The 16,104-nt window shown below is 43.2% G+C and overlaps 1 protein-coding gene across 1 annotated transcript; it reads left to right on the top strand.

Moving 5' to 3' along the window:
• The first annotated feature begins 4,205 nt into the window (after positions 1-4,205).
• Positions 4,206-12,877, top strand: LOC130113971 (endonuclease domain-containing 1 protein-like). The gene is made up of 3 exons (XM_056281683.1): positions 4,206-4,448; positions 10,080-10,333; positions 12,517-12,877. Exons 1-3 carry the CDS (start codon positions 4,206-4,208, stop codon positions 12,875-12,877), a joined length of 858 nt encoding a protein of 285 aa, XP_056137658.1.
• Positions 12,878-16,104: the final 3,227 nt, after the last annotated feature.

Genomic DNA, 16,104 nt, shown 5'->3' with positions numbered 1-16,104 from the left:
CAGTATCAAGCATTGTTTAAGGCAGTGTTTCTCAACCCAGTCCTCAAGGACCCCCTATTCTGCAGATTTTCGTTGTAGCCCTGCATAGGTAGCCCTGCTTGTACTTACTCGACCAATCATCTCGCAGCACTTAATTATGCAAGGTGTGCAACATCTGACAAAATTCATTGCTGATTGGTTGAATAACTACAAACAGGCACCTATTCAGGGTTGCAAAGAAAATATGCAGGATAGGGAGTCCTTAAGGACTGGGTTAAGAAACACTGGTTTAAGGGTTAGCCAGGGTTAAGTAAAGCAGTTAACCTGGGCTCTTAACATAACATAGGTATATACTGTCAGATACACACATCCGCAACCTCAGAATCATTTTCAACAGCAGCTTCTCCTTTGAACGCCATGTCAATCAAATCACCAGAACTGCCTTTTTCCACCCATCACTCTCCTCTGCTGCTGAGACCTCGATCCATGGCCCAGTGGTTAGCACTGTTGCCTCACAGCAAGAAGGTCCAGGGTTCAAACCCCAGGTCCTTTCTGTGTGGAGTTTGCTTGTTCTCCCCCGTGCTATTTCTCACATTTTCATTATTGCAAAATAAACCATGGCAGGGTGATGCAGGACCCTGACGGCTTTATTTTGCAATAGTGACCGGCTCGCTGTACAATACATGATCCCTTACTTACACTATGCTCTTAGAGAATACTGGTCTCTGATTGGCTGGGGGGTGTGAGTTAAAACTGTACATTAAACATATAGTGCTGCTCAAGTTTAATCCATCCATCCACCCATTCATCTGAACCGCTTATCCTGCTCTGAGGGTCGTGGGGATGCTGGAGCCTATCCCAGCAGTCACTGGGCGGCCAGCGGGGAGACACCCTGGACAGGCCGCCAGGCCATCACAGGGCCGCAAGTTTAATCACTGTTCTAAATTCAGACGCTGGCTACAAAGTTGCTATCATTAGCAAGCACAGATTAATCATTAAAAGTTAGCTTAGTGGCTAACTATAGTTTCATAACCTCTTAATTCGTAGTCCAAAATGTAAAAAAAAAAAAAAGGCAATGCTTTTGGTATAAATGGGATGATCCATGACAAAGTGTGTGCTGAAGGATTTAAACTCGTGATTTGGAGGCAAAGAACCACCCAGCGCAAAGCTAACATTATGGTACATTGTCATTTTGTTATATTGTTACATCATGTCGTCTCATGTCGTGTCGTGTCATGTCATGTCATGTCAAATGTCATGCTATTAACATATAAACTAACATTTGTACATAACAGGAATTAAAACTCTTTACTCTGATGAAGTCGTGAAGATGACTTCATCAAGAAGTCATGATGAAGTCAATAGGGTTAGTGGTTGTGTCAGGGAGGGCATCAAATTTTTGCCAAATCAGTATGCGGATTGACAACTATGTATAAAACCTGCTGTGGTGACCTCTGAGAAACAGGGATAAAGCTGAAAGAAGAAGAAGAAGAAGAAGACTCTGATAAAGTCATGACACTTAAAGGAAGGCATACTAACTTATCCCCACCAACATCTGCACATTGGAAGGCCTTGGTTGAGTTTGTCACAATTTGTATGGGAAAGAAGAACTACTGGGGGATGAAAGGAACCCGTGTCTTTAAACCCTGCAGCTGAACAGCCACTTTGCTGCAGTTCAGAGCTTCCCGCCAAAGACAGATGGTCTGGTCTGAAGAGTCTTCAACTCGCAATATGCCACCAAAATGACACAACTGGAGCACTTCTCTGGAGGGAGCATGCAACTTTTCCCAACCACATTAATCACTGATTAATTTAACTCCTAGATGTCTAATTTAAGTGACAGACATGCAGACAGGCTGTGGTCTTACAGCATAAACGGATAAATGACGATGCCCCCCTTGGTAAACAGGAAGTATTTGTTTCCAGAAGGTCATGGGGTCATCATGTGATCAACCTGTTGTTATGGGAACAGATGCTTCAAAAACATTCCAGTCTTTTATTTCACAAGGAAATACTGTGGCAAACACACACGGACACACACACACACACACACACACACACACACACACACACACACACACACACACACACAGGAGCTGAAGAGAGTGAAAGGCAGAGTAAATACAGACGTACCATAAAGAGCTGTAGTGTCAGTGTGGGAAATGTGGGGAGTTTAACATGGTATTCAACCATCAGCCCTGTTCTCAGCACATGGTGTCTGCAGACCTGAACACTACAGGATTTCCCTTTCGTTTGAAAATACCCTTGAGACCCACTCTTCTTTCTAACCTACGTGTCTGTGGGGTTCAGTTGTTCCAACACACAAATAGGCACCAGACAAGGGTGCTAGACAAAACCAGCAGGCGACTAGAAGCAAATTTATCTATGCAACACTTGACTGTTCTTTCTTTTCTAGAACGTTAGAGATTCCTTGGAATATTCCCCATTCCCCATTTTCAGCCGAGACATTCCAAGACGCAAAAACTGACTCATGTAGAAAAGGATCGACTAGAATTTTCCCAAAGGGGACTTAATACGCAGCACCCAGTTTGAAGACAGTAAACCAAATATGGAAATAAATAACACAAATATAGCATACTTTAAATTATTGTACATAAATTAGGCAAGGCGGCTGTATTTGTATAGCACCTTATCATCGCAGAGGTCATTCAAAGTGCTTCGCAGGCAAAAGATGAGAAAAAACCCCATTATAAAAACATAAAATGAGATAAATAAAAGTACAGACAAATTTATAAAAGTACAGACAAGTTTAAAACTGAGTTAATGAAATAAATAAAAGTGCCATAAGACTGATTAAAAAAGTAACAACAATTAGAGTAGAATATATAAAAATAGTAAAATACACAAAACACACAAACTTAGAACCTAGCCATAGGCTGTTGTGAAAAGCAAGGTTTTTAACCTGCTTTTAGATGTGTCCAGTGTGGGGGCCTCTCTCAGGTCCTCATGCTGGGCGTTCCATCTACTTGGGGCGTAAATAGAAAATGCAGCTTCCCCTGCTCTACACTAGCACGAGGGGTGGTTAAAAGGCCACTGCCGCTGGACCTGAGAGGGTTCCTGCCCGTGTGTAGGTAATTAGCATGTCTATTACATAGTGAGGTGCAGGCCATTTAGAGCTTTGTACACAATTAACAGAATTTTAAAATCTGTTCTAGTTTTGACGGGGAGCCAATGCAGAGCTCTAAGAACAGGTGTAATGTGCTCACACCTTTTAGCTCTGGTGAGAACACATGCTGCCGCTTTTTGAATTAACTGTAGTGGGCGTTCAACTGATTTTGGGGGGCCGGTGGGTGAATAGTCCATTACAGTAGTCTAGTCTACTTATTATAAATGCATGGATTAATTTCTCACAGTCTGATTTGGATAGAAAGGCCCTCAGTTTTGAAACTTTTTTAAGATGGTAGAAGGCTGATCTTGTGAGATGATTGGCGTGGCTCTTAAATTCAGATCACCGTCTGTGATTATACCCAGATTTCTAGCTTCACTTTTGCACTCCAGAGACAGAGAGCTGAGATGAGCTGCAAGTCTCCGAGTCTTTGCACCAAAACAAGTACTTCTGTCTTGTCTTTGCTCAGCTGTAAAAAGTTCTCTGACATCCATAGATTAATATCATCGATACGCCGAGTTAGGGACTGTATGGGATCTAGGTCATCAGGAGATAATATGGATATGTACAGTTGTGAATCATCTGCATAATCATGGAAATTAGTATGAGTAGAATTATACTAACAGATTAGACTAACATATTGTACATTTACTCTACACTGTCAGCATGTATGACTAATGATATACTATACTACCAATATACTACACTAATATACATTACTGAATCCATTATACTATATACTATTATACTAACAAATTTCAATTTAGGAACATGAGGACTGAGAGTATTTGAGAGCAACGATAATTTGTAGATCGACTGTTTTTAATGCCACCTGAATGGTTGTGCGATGTAATATTGGACGTGACATGGCCACACCTCGGCCCTTGCAGCCACCTTTGGATAGCCTACTTACGGGGAATAAAGATAAACCGTAGAATTTGCATGGCGTGCCCTGGGATAGTATGAAGCACTGAAATTAAACCCCCACAGAGACAGACACCGTTTCAAAGAGATTCTACATGCACCAGAAAGACGCGAGACGCTCTCCATGGTTTCCTACAGGATCGCTCAAGTTCTCGTCTGCTTATGGGTCATAGGCATGGCAGGAACAGAGGTCAAGGTCAACCTGTCGCCCGACTGTAAAGAGTTTCTTTACATGGGCACACCGCCCCAAGGCCTTCACGCCAGGTCCTTCCAAACCATCTGCCAGTACTATAAAGGACAACCACGCTATTTCACTCTGTACGACACGTCCAGCCGTGTTCCCGTTTATTCTGCGTACACCTTCAAGCGCAGCGATGGGTCCAAAAAGGTGGATGTGCCTTGGATGTACGAGCCACAGGTAAGAGGGGCCAGCTGCCACGCCGAGTCAATTTACCATCCTTGAATTTTGGAGCATGATTTTTTTTTTTTGTCAGCTTTCCAATAAATATTTCTTCCAGGACTACCTTAATCCTTAGTCTCTAGTGGCACTTTATAGCTAACATCCATCCATCCATTATCCAAAACCGCTTATCCTGCTCTCAGGGTCGCAGGGATGCTGGAGTCTATCCCAGCAGTCATTGGGCGGCAGGCGGGGAGACACCCTGGACAGGCCGCCAGGCCATCACAGGGCCGACACACACATACACACATAGACACACACACACCTAGGGACAATTTGACCGGTTCACCTGACCTACATGTCTTTGGACTGTGGGAGGAAACCGGAGCCCCCGGAGGAAACCCACACAGACACGGGGAGAACATGCAAACTCCACACAGAGGACGACCCGGGATGACCCCCAAGGTTGGACTACCCCGAGGCTCAAACCCAGAACCTTCTTGCTGTGAGGCAACCACGCTAACCACTGCGCCACCATGCCACCCTTTATAGCTAATATGAATCATCTAATTCTACTTTCAGTGTTGGTTTTTACCACTGTGCCCTCCCTGACTTATATAGACTCCATTATCATTAGTGTCTTCTGCTGTGTCCTCCTTCCACCTGCACATGGCATTTGATGTTCTTATGACGATGATATATCAGTTACACTGTATCTCATTGTAAATCTACTTTGTACTTTTTTATGATTACTGAGACATGACTGTCCCCAGGGGACACTGTTCCCCTGACTGAAGCTAGCCCCCCTGATTTTGCATATTTTCATATTCCCAGGCCCTCTGGTAGAGGGGGTGGCCTAGCTGTTTTTTATAAGTTGGGCCTAAAGTGCCATCCTGTTAATTTTGGTAATTTTATCTCATTTGAGGTTTTATGTTTTTTAATCACTGGCCCTCCCTCCTTTACTCTGCATCTTAATTTATAGGCCTCCCCCTAATTCAGTTAGTTTTATCTCTTGAGTTTTCTGACCTTTTATCTATTGTCATGCCAAAATATGACAGGGTGTTTATTCTTGACGATTTTATTATTCATGTGTGTTGTCCTTCCCATCCCCTCACCTCACATTTTTGGATCTTATAGACTCTTTTAACCTCATTCAATCTGTTATGTTAAAGGGGCCACACATTCCAAAGGCCACATTTTAGACCTTGTATTCTCATCTGGTTTCTCCCACGAATGTCTTAATCTAGTGGATATGCCTGTATCTGACCATAAAGCTGACATTTTCAAAGTCCCACTACAGCTCGCTACTCCTAGTCACTATCCTAAAACACACTCTCGCATTCTCAACGCTGGCTCTGCAGTTAAATTCTGTGATGCTTTTAATTCATCATCCTTTAATCCCTCTTTATCCCCCCCTCAATCCCGATGCACTGTTAAATTAATTCAATGATCAGTGCCTATCCATCCTCGACCAAATTGCACCGTTTAAGACTAGCAGACAAAAATCAATTAACCTCCCCTGGTTGAATGATCACACTCTTAGAAGACGCCGTAGAAATTCAGAATGACAATGGAAGGTCAACAAGTTGATTAACATATAACACCCTTAAAAACCAAATGTTAATTTACCAGAAGGCAGTTAAGGATGTGAGATCAGCATACTTCTCTGAACTAATATCAAGAAATAACCACAATCCTAAAGTTCTCTTTACGGTAACTGATTCTGTTATTAATGGTCCCTCCACTTCTCTTTTTTAACCTGATGTTGAGTTGTCTGAAAAAATATCTCACTCATTTTGTAAATAAGATGGAGAATATTGGGTCCCAAATCCAGCCACGCTCTTGCATCCGTTCCATTCCCCATGTTAATTCTGCCTCTTTTACCCAGTTTCAACCAATTACAATTTCAGTGTTAGAGACTACAGTCTCCAATATGAACTCTTCCTCCTGCATCTTAGACATCATTCCCGCTAAGCTGCTCAAGGAGGTATTTTCAACTATCAGCCCCGTTATTCTGCAAATTCTTAATAATTCTCTGGCCTCTGGTTCTTTTCCAAACAGTTTTAAGCATGCCATTTTTCAACCATTGCTGAAGAAACCTAATTTAGATCCCCTGTCCCTAAGTAACTACAGACCAATCTCCCAATTGTCTTTTCTATCTAAGGTTCTGGAGAGAGTAAATTTTTTTCAATTGACTTCTTTTATGAACACTAATACTGTTTTTAATAGTTTCCAGTCTGGTTTTAGAGCACTTCATAGTACTGAGACAGCTCTAGTTAAGGTCACTAATGACCTACTGCTGACTGCAGACAGAGGTGACTGCTCGATTTTAGTTCTTTTAGACTTAACACAGTCAACATCCTCTTACATCGCTTAGAGACTTGGGTTGGCATCAAGGGCTCGGCTCATAGCTTATTACGCTCTTACCTCACTAACAGAAATTTTTCTATTGTTCTGGGTAACTCTACTTCCTCAGTGGTTCAGTTGAGTTGTGGTGTCCCTCAAGGCTCAGTTTTTGGCCCCCTTCTCTTTTCTATATACACGCTACCCCTTGGCCAGGTCATTCAAAATCATGATGTGATTTACCATTTTTATGCTGATGACACTCAGTTATACATGCCACTAAAACCCACAGACCCTAGCGCCCTAGCAAATCTCACAACTTGCCTCTCTGACATTAAATCTTGGACGCCCTAAAATTTTCTCAAATTTAATGATGATAAGTCTGAGGTCATTCTGTACAGTCCCGAAAATCCCATCAGCCCTTTTGTTCAGGCTGCTAGGAATCTTGGGGTAATATTCGATGCTAACCTCGGTTTGGATAATTAAATCAACCATGTTGTTCAGTCATGCTTTCTCCAGCTTGAGCTGGAGAAAGCATGACTCAATTGTCGATCTGCAAAAAGTTAGACATGCTTTTATCTACTCTCGGCTCGACTATTGTAATGCACTTTATTCTGGTATCGGCAAGGGCTCCTCCCTCCACCGTCTGCGGTTGGTACAAAATGCCACTGCTCTGCTCATTACCAGGACAAAGAGGCATGACAATATCATTCCTGTGCTTGCCTCCCTACACTGGCTCCCTGTTATATTTTGAATTAATTTTTAAATTTTTATTGCTCACTGTTAACGCTTTAAATGATCATGCTCCTACATACATTTGTGATTTATTGGCCTGGTATACACCCCCTCGACAATTAAGATCTACAGATGGAGACCTGCAGGTTATTCCCAGGTCTTGGTTTGTTACAAAGGGTGATCAGGCTTTTGCTGTTAGAGCCCCAACACTATGGAAGTCTCCTCCTGTTGATCTAAGACAAACCAAGTCTCCAGCTTCTTTTAAATCTTATCTTAAAACTTTTATTTTTATGAAAGCTTTTACAAATGTTTGATATTTGTTTTTATTTATTTATAGTTTTCATTTTTACTCTGACTTAGTTGGTCTTACTCTTATTTTTCCCTTGTTTGGTTTTATTTCTTTGTAAAGCACTTTGTAACTTTTTTTAGAGAAGTGCTATAAAATTATTATTAATATAAATTTATTATACTTTAATTCTCCAACTGATCACCTATAGGTGATCTAAGACACATGACGTGTAGTCTCGGCTATGAAATGACTAATATGTAGAAAATGCACTACTACTATTTTATGCAGCACTAATATGATGTTACTTTGTAGTTAATGCATTACTACTGCTACTACTTCATATAGTACTACAATATGATTAATACTACTATGATTACTAGTGCTACTACTACCACTTTATATAGAACTGACATGATTACTACATAGCAAACGTATTACCAATACCACTTCATATAACACTGCTATGATTACTCTGTAGCAAATGTACTACTACTATTTCTTCAGACACTGATGAGTCAAAACATTATGACCACTCGGAGTGAACCGAATAACATTGATCACCCCCAAACAAGGGCGCATGTCAAGGTCTGGGTAGATAAGATGGTAAGCAAACAATCAGTTCTCATAGTCAACGTGTTCGATACAGGAGAAATGGGCAGGAGTAAAGACCTGAGTGACTTTGACAAGGGCCACATTGTTACTGCCAGATGACTGGGTCAGAGCAACTCTGAATCGGCAAGGCTTGTGGGGTGCTTCCAGTCTAGTGGTGAGTACCTACCAACAGTGGTCTAAGGAGGGACAAACCACAAACCGGCAATAGGGTGTTGGGTGACCAAGGATCATCGATGCGTGAGGGCAACAAAGGCTATCCCGTCTGGTCCAAACCAACAGGAAGTCTACTGCGGCACAAGTCACAAAGAATTTTAATGATGTTACGGGAGGAATGTGTCACAACACACAGTGCATCGCACCCTGCTGTGTATGGGGCTGCGTAGCCCCAGACTGATCAGAGTGCCCATGATGACCCCTGTCCATCATCAAAAGCACCTACAATGGGCATGGGAGTGTCAGAACTGGATCTTGGAGCAGTGGAAGAAGGTCGCCTGGTCCAATGAGTCCTGTTTTCTTTTAGGTCATATAGATGGCTGTGTAGGTGTGCGTCGTTTACCTGGGGAAGTGATGTCATCAGGATGCACTGTGGGAAAACAAGCCGGTAGAGGCAGTGTGATGCTCTGGGCAATGTTCTGCTGGGAAACCCTGGGTCTGGCCATTCATGTGGACTTCAATTTGACACATGCCACCTACCTAAACATCATTCAGACCAGGTACACCCCTTCATGGCAATAGTACTCCCTGATGGCAGCGACGTCTTTCAGCAGGATAATGCGCCCTGCCCCACTACGCACATCGTTCAGGAATGGTTTGAGGAACATGACGAAGTGTTCAAGGTGTTGCCGTGGCCTCCAAATTCTCCACATCTCAATCCGATTCAACATCTGTGGGATGTGTTGGACTGACAAGTCCGATCAAGGGCGGCGCCACCTCGCAACTTACAGGAGCTTGAAGGATCTGCTGCTAATATTTTAGTGCCAGATACCACAGGACACCTTCAGGAGTCTTGTAGAGCCCATGCCTTGGCAGGTTGGCGCTGTTTTGAGGCACAAGGAGGACCAACAGCATATTAGACAGGTGGTCATAATGTTTTGGCTCATCAGTGTATATAATAGTACTATTATAATTAGCAAATGCGCAACTACTACTACTTCTGCTACTTTATACAGTACTACAATCTCTATGAAATGCACTTGTCTTGACATAAATACTCGAGTATATGATTACTACTAGGTAGCAAATATGACTACTTCACATACGTTAGTACTACCAACATGGTTACTATACAGCAAATGTACTACTACTATTACTTCATACATGTTTGTACTACCATTTGATGAGCAAATGTACAATGACTTCTACCGCTTGACATGGTACGGCTACGGTATGATTACTATGTAGCAAATGCACTATCACAACTACATTTAGTACCACTATGATTACTATGTAGCGGTCTACGATACCTTCTGGTGACAACTAAATTTATATAACTTTCGATAAAAGTAGCTTTAAATGAGTAATTCTAAACGTAAAACACTCAAAAGAAAGAACATTTACCATTTGTGGGTAAAATTCCAGTCGTGCAACACGTATATGAGGTAAAATAGTTCATATCTTATAGAAGTCGATTCTTTTTGAAGGTCATATTGTTTGACTGACTCCTCCCCCAGCTGTCTGTGGTGTCGGGTTCGAGAGATATGCAGCTCTTTCCTGAGGAGGACATTCACCGAAGTTTCCAGGACACACAGGCTGTTCTGGATGACTACTCAGACACAGTCAACTATGAGCGGGGCCAGCTGAATCCAGACGAGCACCAGGCCGACCACGACGACAAGGCCGCCACCTACACCCTGACCAACGTGGTGCCGCAGGTCCACGACTTCAGCGTCGGGCCCTGGAGAGACCATTCGCACACCATCCGCAGGCAATTCTACTTCCAATGTATTTCTGATGTTTATAACGTCCAAAACGGCAACTGTTTCTCAACCCGGTCCAAAAGTCACCCCACCTTGTCCCGCAGATTTCACTTGTAACCTTGCATGAGTCGACCTGCTTGTAGTTACACAACCACAACATCTGGCAGCACGGTGGCGTAGTTGTTAGCACTGTTGCCTCATAGCAAGAAGGTCCTGGGTTCGAACCCCCGGGGCCTTCCCAGGTCCTTTCTATGTGGAGTTTGCATGTTCCCCCCGTCTCTGGGTGAGTTTCCTCTGGGTGCTCTGGTCACCACCAAAAAAAAAGACATGCATGTTAGGGTTAATCCTCCTGCCTGTCCCCCCTGCTCAAGACAATGGAAAGAAGAACTGGAGTTGGTCCCCGGGTGCTGCAGCTGCCCACTGCTCCTATACAATAAGATGGGTTACATGCAGAGAACACAGTCACTGTAAGAATACAGTTTGTTGCAAGAATACATCCATCCATCCATCATCCAAACTGCTTATCCTGCTCTCAGGATCACGGGGATGCCAGAGCCTATCCCAGCAGTCATTGGGCGGTAGGCGGGACCCCACACACACACACCTAGGGACAATTTAGTACGGTCGGTTCACCTGACCTACATGTCTTTGGACTGTGGGAGGAAACTGGAGCACCCGGAGGAAACCCACACAGACACGGGGAGAACATGCAAACTCCATACAGAGGATGACCCGGGACCACCCCCCCCAGGTTGGACCACCCCCCCCCCAGGTTGGACTACCTTGGGGCTCCAACCCAGGACCTTCTTGCTGTGAGGCGACCGCACTAACCCCTGCGCCACTGTGCTGCCTGTAAGAATACAACGCTAAATAAAGTGGGATTTATTCATTTTTCATTTCATTTTCAATCAGCACTTATGTCAAGTTGGCACACCTGACATAATTAAGTGCTATCACACGATTGGTTGGATAACTGAAAGCCAGGGTTACTATGAAAATCTGCAGGACAATGGTTGATTTGAGATTTTGATATTGATTTTTGAGATACTTTAATGATCCCCGTAGGGAAATGACACTCTGCATTTAACCCATCCTAGCTGTGTAGCTAGGAGCAGTGGGCAGCCGCCGTGCCGCACCAGGGACCAACTCCGGTCCGTCTTGCCACGCTTCGGCCAGGGGCACGGACAGGAATATTAACCCTAACATGCAGGTCTTTCTGATGGAGGGGGAAACCGGAGCAACCGGAGAAAACCCACTGCAGACACGGGGAGAACATGCAAACTCCACACAGAGGATGACCTGGGATGACCCCAAGGTTGGACAACCCCGGGGTTCGAACCCAGGACCTTCTTGCTGTGAGGCGACAACGCTCACCATTGCGCCACCGTGCCACCGGTTGTCTGTCAGGACTGGGTGGGGAAACAATGCCATACAGGATAACAACGGTTACAATTTTGGCCAGACTTGCATGAAAATTTTACAGTTAGAAATGTTACATTGAGTTACAACCGGTGTGCTTTTATGAGATCTATTCAACAGGTTACATTTCTCTCACGTCGGTAATTTTATACTGTTGTCTGTACCCGATTTGTCCAATAACAAATAGTTCTCCAAGTTGGACTGAAATATATATATATATCGATAGATAGATAGATAGATATCAATAAAGTTGAGTCCGATTATAGTCAAGCCTTTAAAACGGCATAATAAAGCATCCAGCAACAATTTTTACCTGTGGATGACTGGTTTGTTTTTTACACCTTTATCCAAAACTGTTCTCATTTGTCTCAAGAACGGAGGGAGTGGTCTAGTCTTCATTAATATTCATGAGCTGACCTTTGAGTGACAAGTACAAGCAAAGGTGGGCGGGGTTTCACCTTCAGATGATTTTATCTGATTGGCTGTATGTACATTGGTGTCTGATGACATCATGAGAATCAGAAAAACAGGTTCAGTTGAGAGAAGCTGAGCAACAGGGGGGCCCTTTTAAAAAGAGGGGGAAACTAATTCCACCTTTAGGCTTATTGTACATAATACATGGCAAAGTAATAAGAGATTACAAAATATTTGTGTTTCAATTTCGGTCAAGATTTAAAAATTTTCATGTACATCTTGCTACCATTGCAATGGCAACACTTTTGCCTTTTAATGACCCATTTAACCTTTAACCCTAACCTTTAACCATTCACAGACGCCTCAACAACTACTGCTACGGTCACGCCTACGTGGTGACTGGAGTGACCGTCTCAGGCCTCAGGATCCTCCGGCGAAACATCCGCCGCGTGGCGGTCCCCGCCCATCTGTGGTCGGCCTACTGCTGCGTCCATTTTGACCACAACGCACCCTACGAGGAGCGGGCAAAGTTCCCGGCGTTTGCATCCTATGCACGCAACCAGAAGGAGAATAATGAGGTGCAGGAGATGACCGTCCAGGAAATCGAGGACTTTCTTAAACGAGTGACCTATGTCAGCAAGTCCTTCCAGATCTTCTACGACAACTGTGCACCATCCAAAGATACCTTGCAATTCCCATTAAGGATGATAACAAAGTGATTCAGAATTTGTTAGGTTGCTTATTAGCCTGCAGTATGATCTATTGTGAATTTTAGGTCTGATGTTTTGTCCGGAGTATGTTTTCTGACCCGGTTCTGTAGCAGGTAAAAAGCGATGAGCTATGCAATGGTGTTTCACTACTCTTCATTTCAGAATCAGAAACACTTTGTCACTTCCATTTCATGCACTTGCACGCATGAAATGAAACGAAATATCGTCGTCCCCAGCCCACAGCAGTGCAACACAAAGACAAAAACACAAACCCAAAAACTACAAGAACACATATATCCAAACTAACACATATCTAAACTAAAAAAAAAAATAATAAAAAAAAATCACTCTCCAGGGGCCTCATCGTTACTATGGGCAAATTTGTTCTTACACACCCATGGATTTTTTTAGCCCTCAAGATTGTCTGACAGTCAGCAGCAAAGCATGATGGTTATTTGTAATTCCTTCCTCCTAACACCTATTGTCTACCTCTTGCAACGAGCAGTCACCCAGGTCTGGAAAGACATCAGTGTTAGTCAATCGGTGTCTAAATTCAGGGGTTACCCAGGGTCTACACTGGTCTGAGACAAACTTCAGGGCTAAAAAATCCCATGGGTGTGTACGCACAAATTTTCCCATAGTAATGATTGATACGAGGCCCCAGGAGAACGAAGACCAGCCAGGATGAGTGTCGGGACTGCTGGTCTGCATGGGCTAGCAGTTAGCTTAGCCTGCCCCGCTTCTGCATCCCGTCAGACCGCCCACAGTGTTTCCTCTTCGGGCACAGCTCCAGGCAGGGCCGTGGTCCCTGGGCCCACAGGACGCAGCAGACCAAGCTCTCCCAGCCATCAAAACGAAGACAAACTTAGACACGGACAAAGACAATGCATGGACGGTACTGGGTGAGGCCGCCGCAAACGTGAATTTGCGCCGCCATCTTCCCACACTGGACTTTTTCTGTCCCGGTCTGTACTATTCCTTACTCACACCATCATATTCCTTGAGATCCATAATTAATTAGTTTGACTGGTCAATTTTACCACAAATATTTGATATGTTTACACTTCTCTGTCATGAACAAAACACATGGGCAAGTTATCTGGTTAATAAGATGACTTAGTGTTCTCTATATTGAGTACACGGTCAGGTGTGTTGGTCAATTTTAGCATCTAAACCAAAACCGGGCTACAACAAACTACTCCCCTGTGTAAAAGTATGACTCATACAGCAATGTAGTATAGCCTGTTAAAGTGCCAGTATATTTTGCTTCGGACTGTAAAAGTGATTTCGCTTTAAATATCACCATACATGAAGAGTCATGCAAAATAAAACAAGTAGGGCTGAAGAGCAAAAGCAATCAAGTTGAATGATGAAGGCTGATGAAAAAGTATAATTATAATTACTAAAGGATGATGGGACTCATAACCCATCAAAAACATCTGATAAAAAGAAATGGTTGAATTTTCATAATGCTGAAATATAATTCCTTCATTTCCATTTGTGAACCTTTGACTCTTGACGATGTGCACGGAAACAAAGACAGAACAATAGAAAATGGTCCATCAGAATCACCGATAAGCATGCTGTGCACACTCAAACCCTCACTTCACCATCATAACTTGTAATGAGTGCTTAAAATGTACAGCATAAGGATAATTTTCAAACAACACTTGTACACTGGATATAAAAAGTCTACACACCCATGCTAAAATGGTAGGTTTTTATGATGTAATAGAATAAAACCAAAATAAATTCTGTCAAAACTTTTTCCACCCTTAATGTATAATTGCAACCTATAAAAATAAAGCGAGAAAACAATCAAACATCTTAGGGAAAAAAGAAAAAGAAAAACTTACAGTAAGCTGGTTGCATAAGTGTGCGCACCCTTTTATAATTGGGGGTGTGGCTGTGTTCAGAATCAACCAATCACATTCAAACTGATTAAAGAGAAGTTAGCATAAACCTGCCATCAATTAAAGGGACTGGGATTAAGTCCAAATAAGGTTCAGCTGTTCCTGTAGGATTTTCCCAGCATCTTGGCTGCAGCCAGGTGCAAAATGCATGGTCCACAAAGAGCTTACAAAGCATGAACGGGATCTCGTTGTTGACGGTATCAATCAGTAGAGGGGTGCAAAAGAATTTCAAGACGTTAGATATACCATGGAACTCAGTGAAGACAATCATCAACCAGTGGAGAAAATATGGCACAATAGAGACATCACCAAGAACAGGATGTCCCTCCAAAACTGATGAGATGACGAGGAGAGAACTGGTCAGGGAGGCTGCCAAGAGGCCTACGGCAACATTAAAGGAGCTGCAGGAACTTCTGGCAAGTCCTGGTCGTTCCTTATATGTGACAACAATGTCCCATATTGTCCATATTCTTCCTCTGTCTGGGCTATGGGGTAGGGTGGCAAGACTTTTTACATGAAAAAAAAAAACATCCAAGCCGGCTAAACTTTGCAAAAAGATACATCCAGTCTCCCAAAACCATGTGGAAAAATGTGTTCTGGTCTGATGAGACCAAGGTTGAACTTTCTGACCATAACTCCAAAAGGTATGTTTGGCCCAAAAACAACACAGCACATCACCAGAGGAACACCATACCCACGGCGAAGCGTGGTGGTGGCAGCATCAGGCTTTGCGGCCGCTTTTCTTCAGCCGGAACTGGGGCTTTACTCAAGGTGGAGGGACTCATGAACAGCTCCAAATACCAGTGGATTTTGGGGCAAAACCTTCAGTGGTCTGCTAGGAAGCTGGAGATGAAGAGCAATTTCTCCTTTAAGCCCGACAATGACCCAAAGCGGCAGCACGGTGGTGCAGTGGTTAGCACGGTCGCCTCACAGCAAGAAGGTCCTGGGCCCGAGCCCTAGGATAGTCCAACCTTGGCGGGTCGTCCTCTGTGTGAAGTTTGCATGTTCTGTGTCTGGGGATGCCCTCACATCAAAAGGTGCTTCGACCAAGTATTCGTTTAGGGGTGTGCACACTTATGCAGTTTATTGTGTAAGTTTTGTTTTTTGTTTTTTTTTCCTAAAAATTTTGATTTTTCACTTTTATTTTATAGGTTACAATTTCACATTAAAAGCGTAAAAAGTTCCGACGTGATTTATTTTGGTTTCATTTTTTTACATCAGAAAATCCTCCGTCTTAACAGGGGTGTGTAGACTTTATCATCCGCTGTACGTGACGCACGTTAAGCAGTTTTCCATAATACTGCGGTATGTACCATATGAGCA

This window comes from Lampris incognitus, chromosome 6 (genome assembly GCF_029633865.1).
Source record: "Lampris incognitus isolate fLamInc1 chromosome 6, fLamInc1.hap2, whole genome shotgun sequence".
NCBI lineage: Eukaryota > Metazoa > Chordata > Actinopteri > Lampriformes > Lampridae > Lampris > Lampris incognitus.
This window is presented reverse-complemented; position numbering and strand designations above follow the sequence as displayed.

What these genes read in the sequence shown, in the direction of transcription:
- LOC130113971 (XM_056281683.1), top strand. Translation starts at nt 4,206, where the DNA reads ATGGCAGGAACAGAGGTCAAGGTCAACCTGTCGCCCGACTGTAAAGAG. An exon ending in CTTGGATGTACGAGCCACAG is followed by an intron (nt 4,449 to 10,079) that starts GTAAGAGGGGCC and finishes CTCCTCCCCCAG; the next exon opens with CTGTCTGTGGTGTCGGGTTC. An exon ending in CATTCGCACACCATCCGCAG is followed by an intron (nt 10,334 to 12,516) that starts GCAATTCTACTT and finishes AACCATTCACAG; the next exon opens with ACGCCTCAACAACTACTGCT.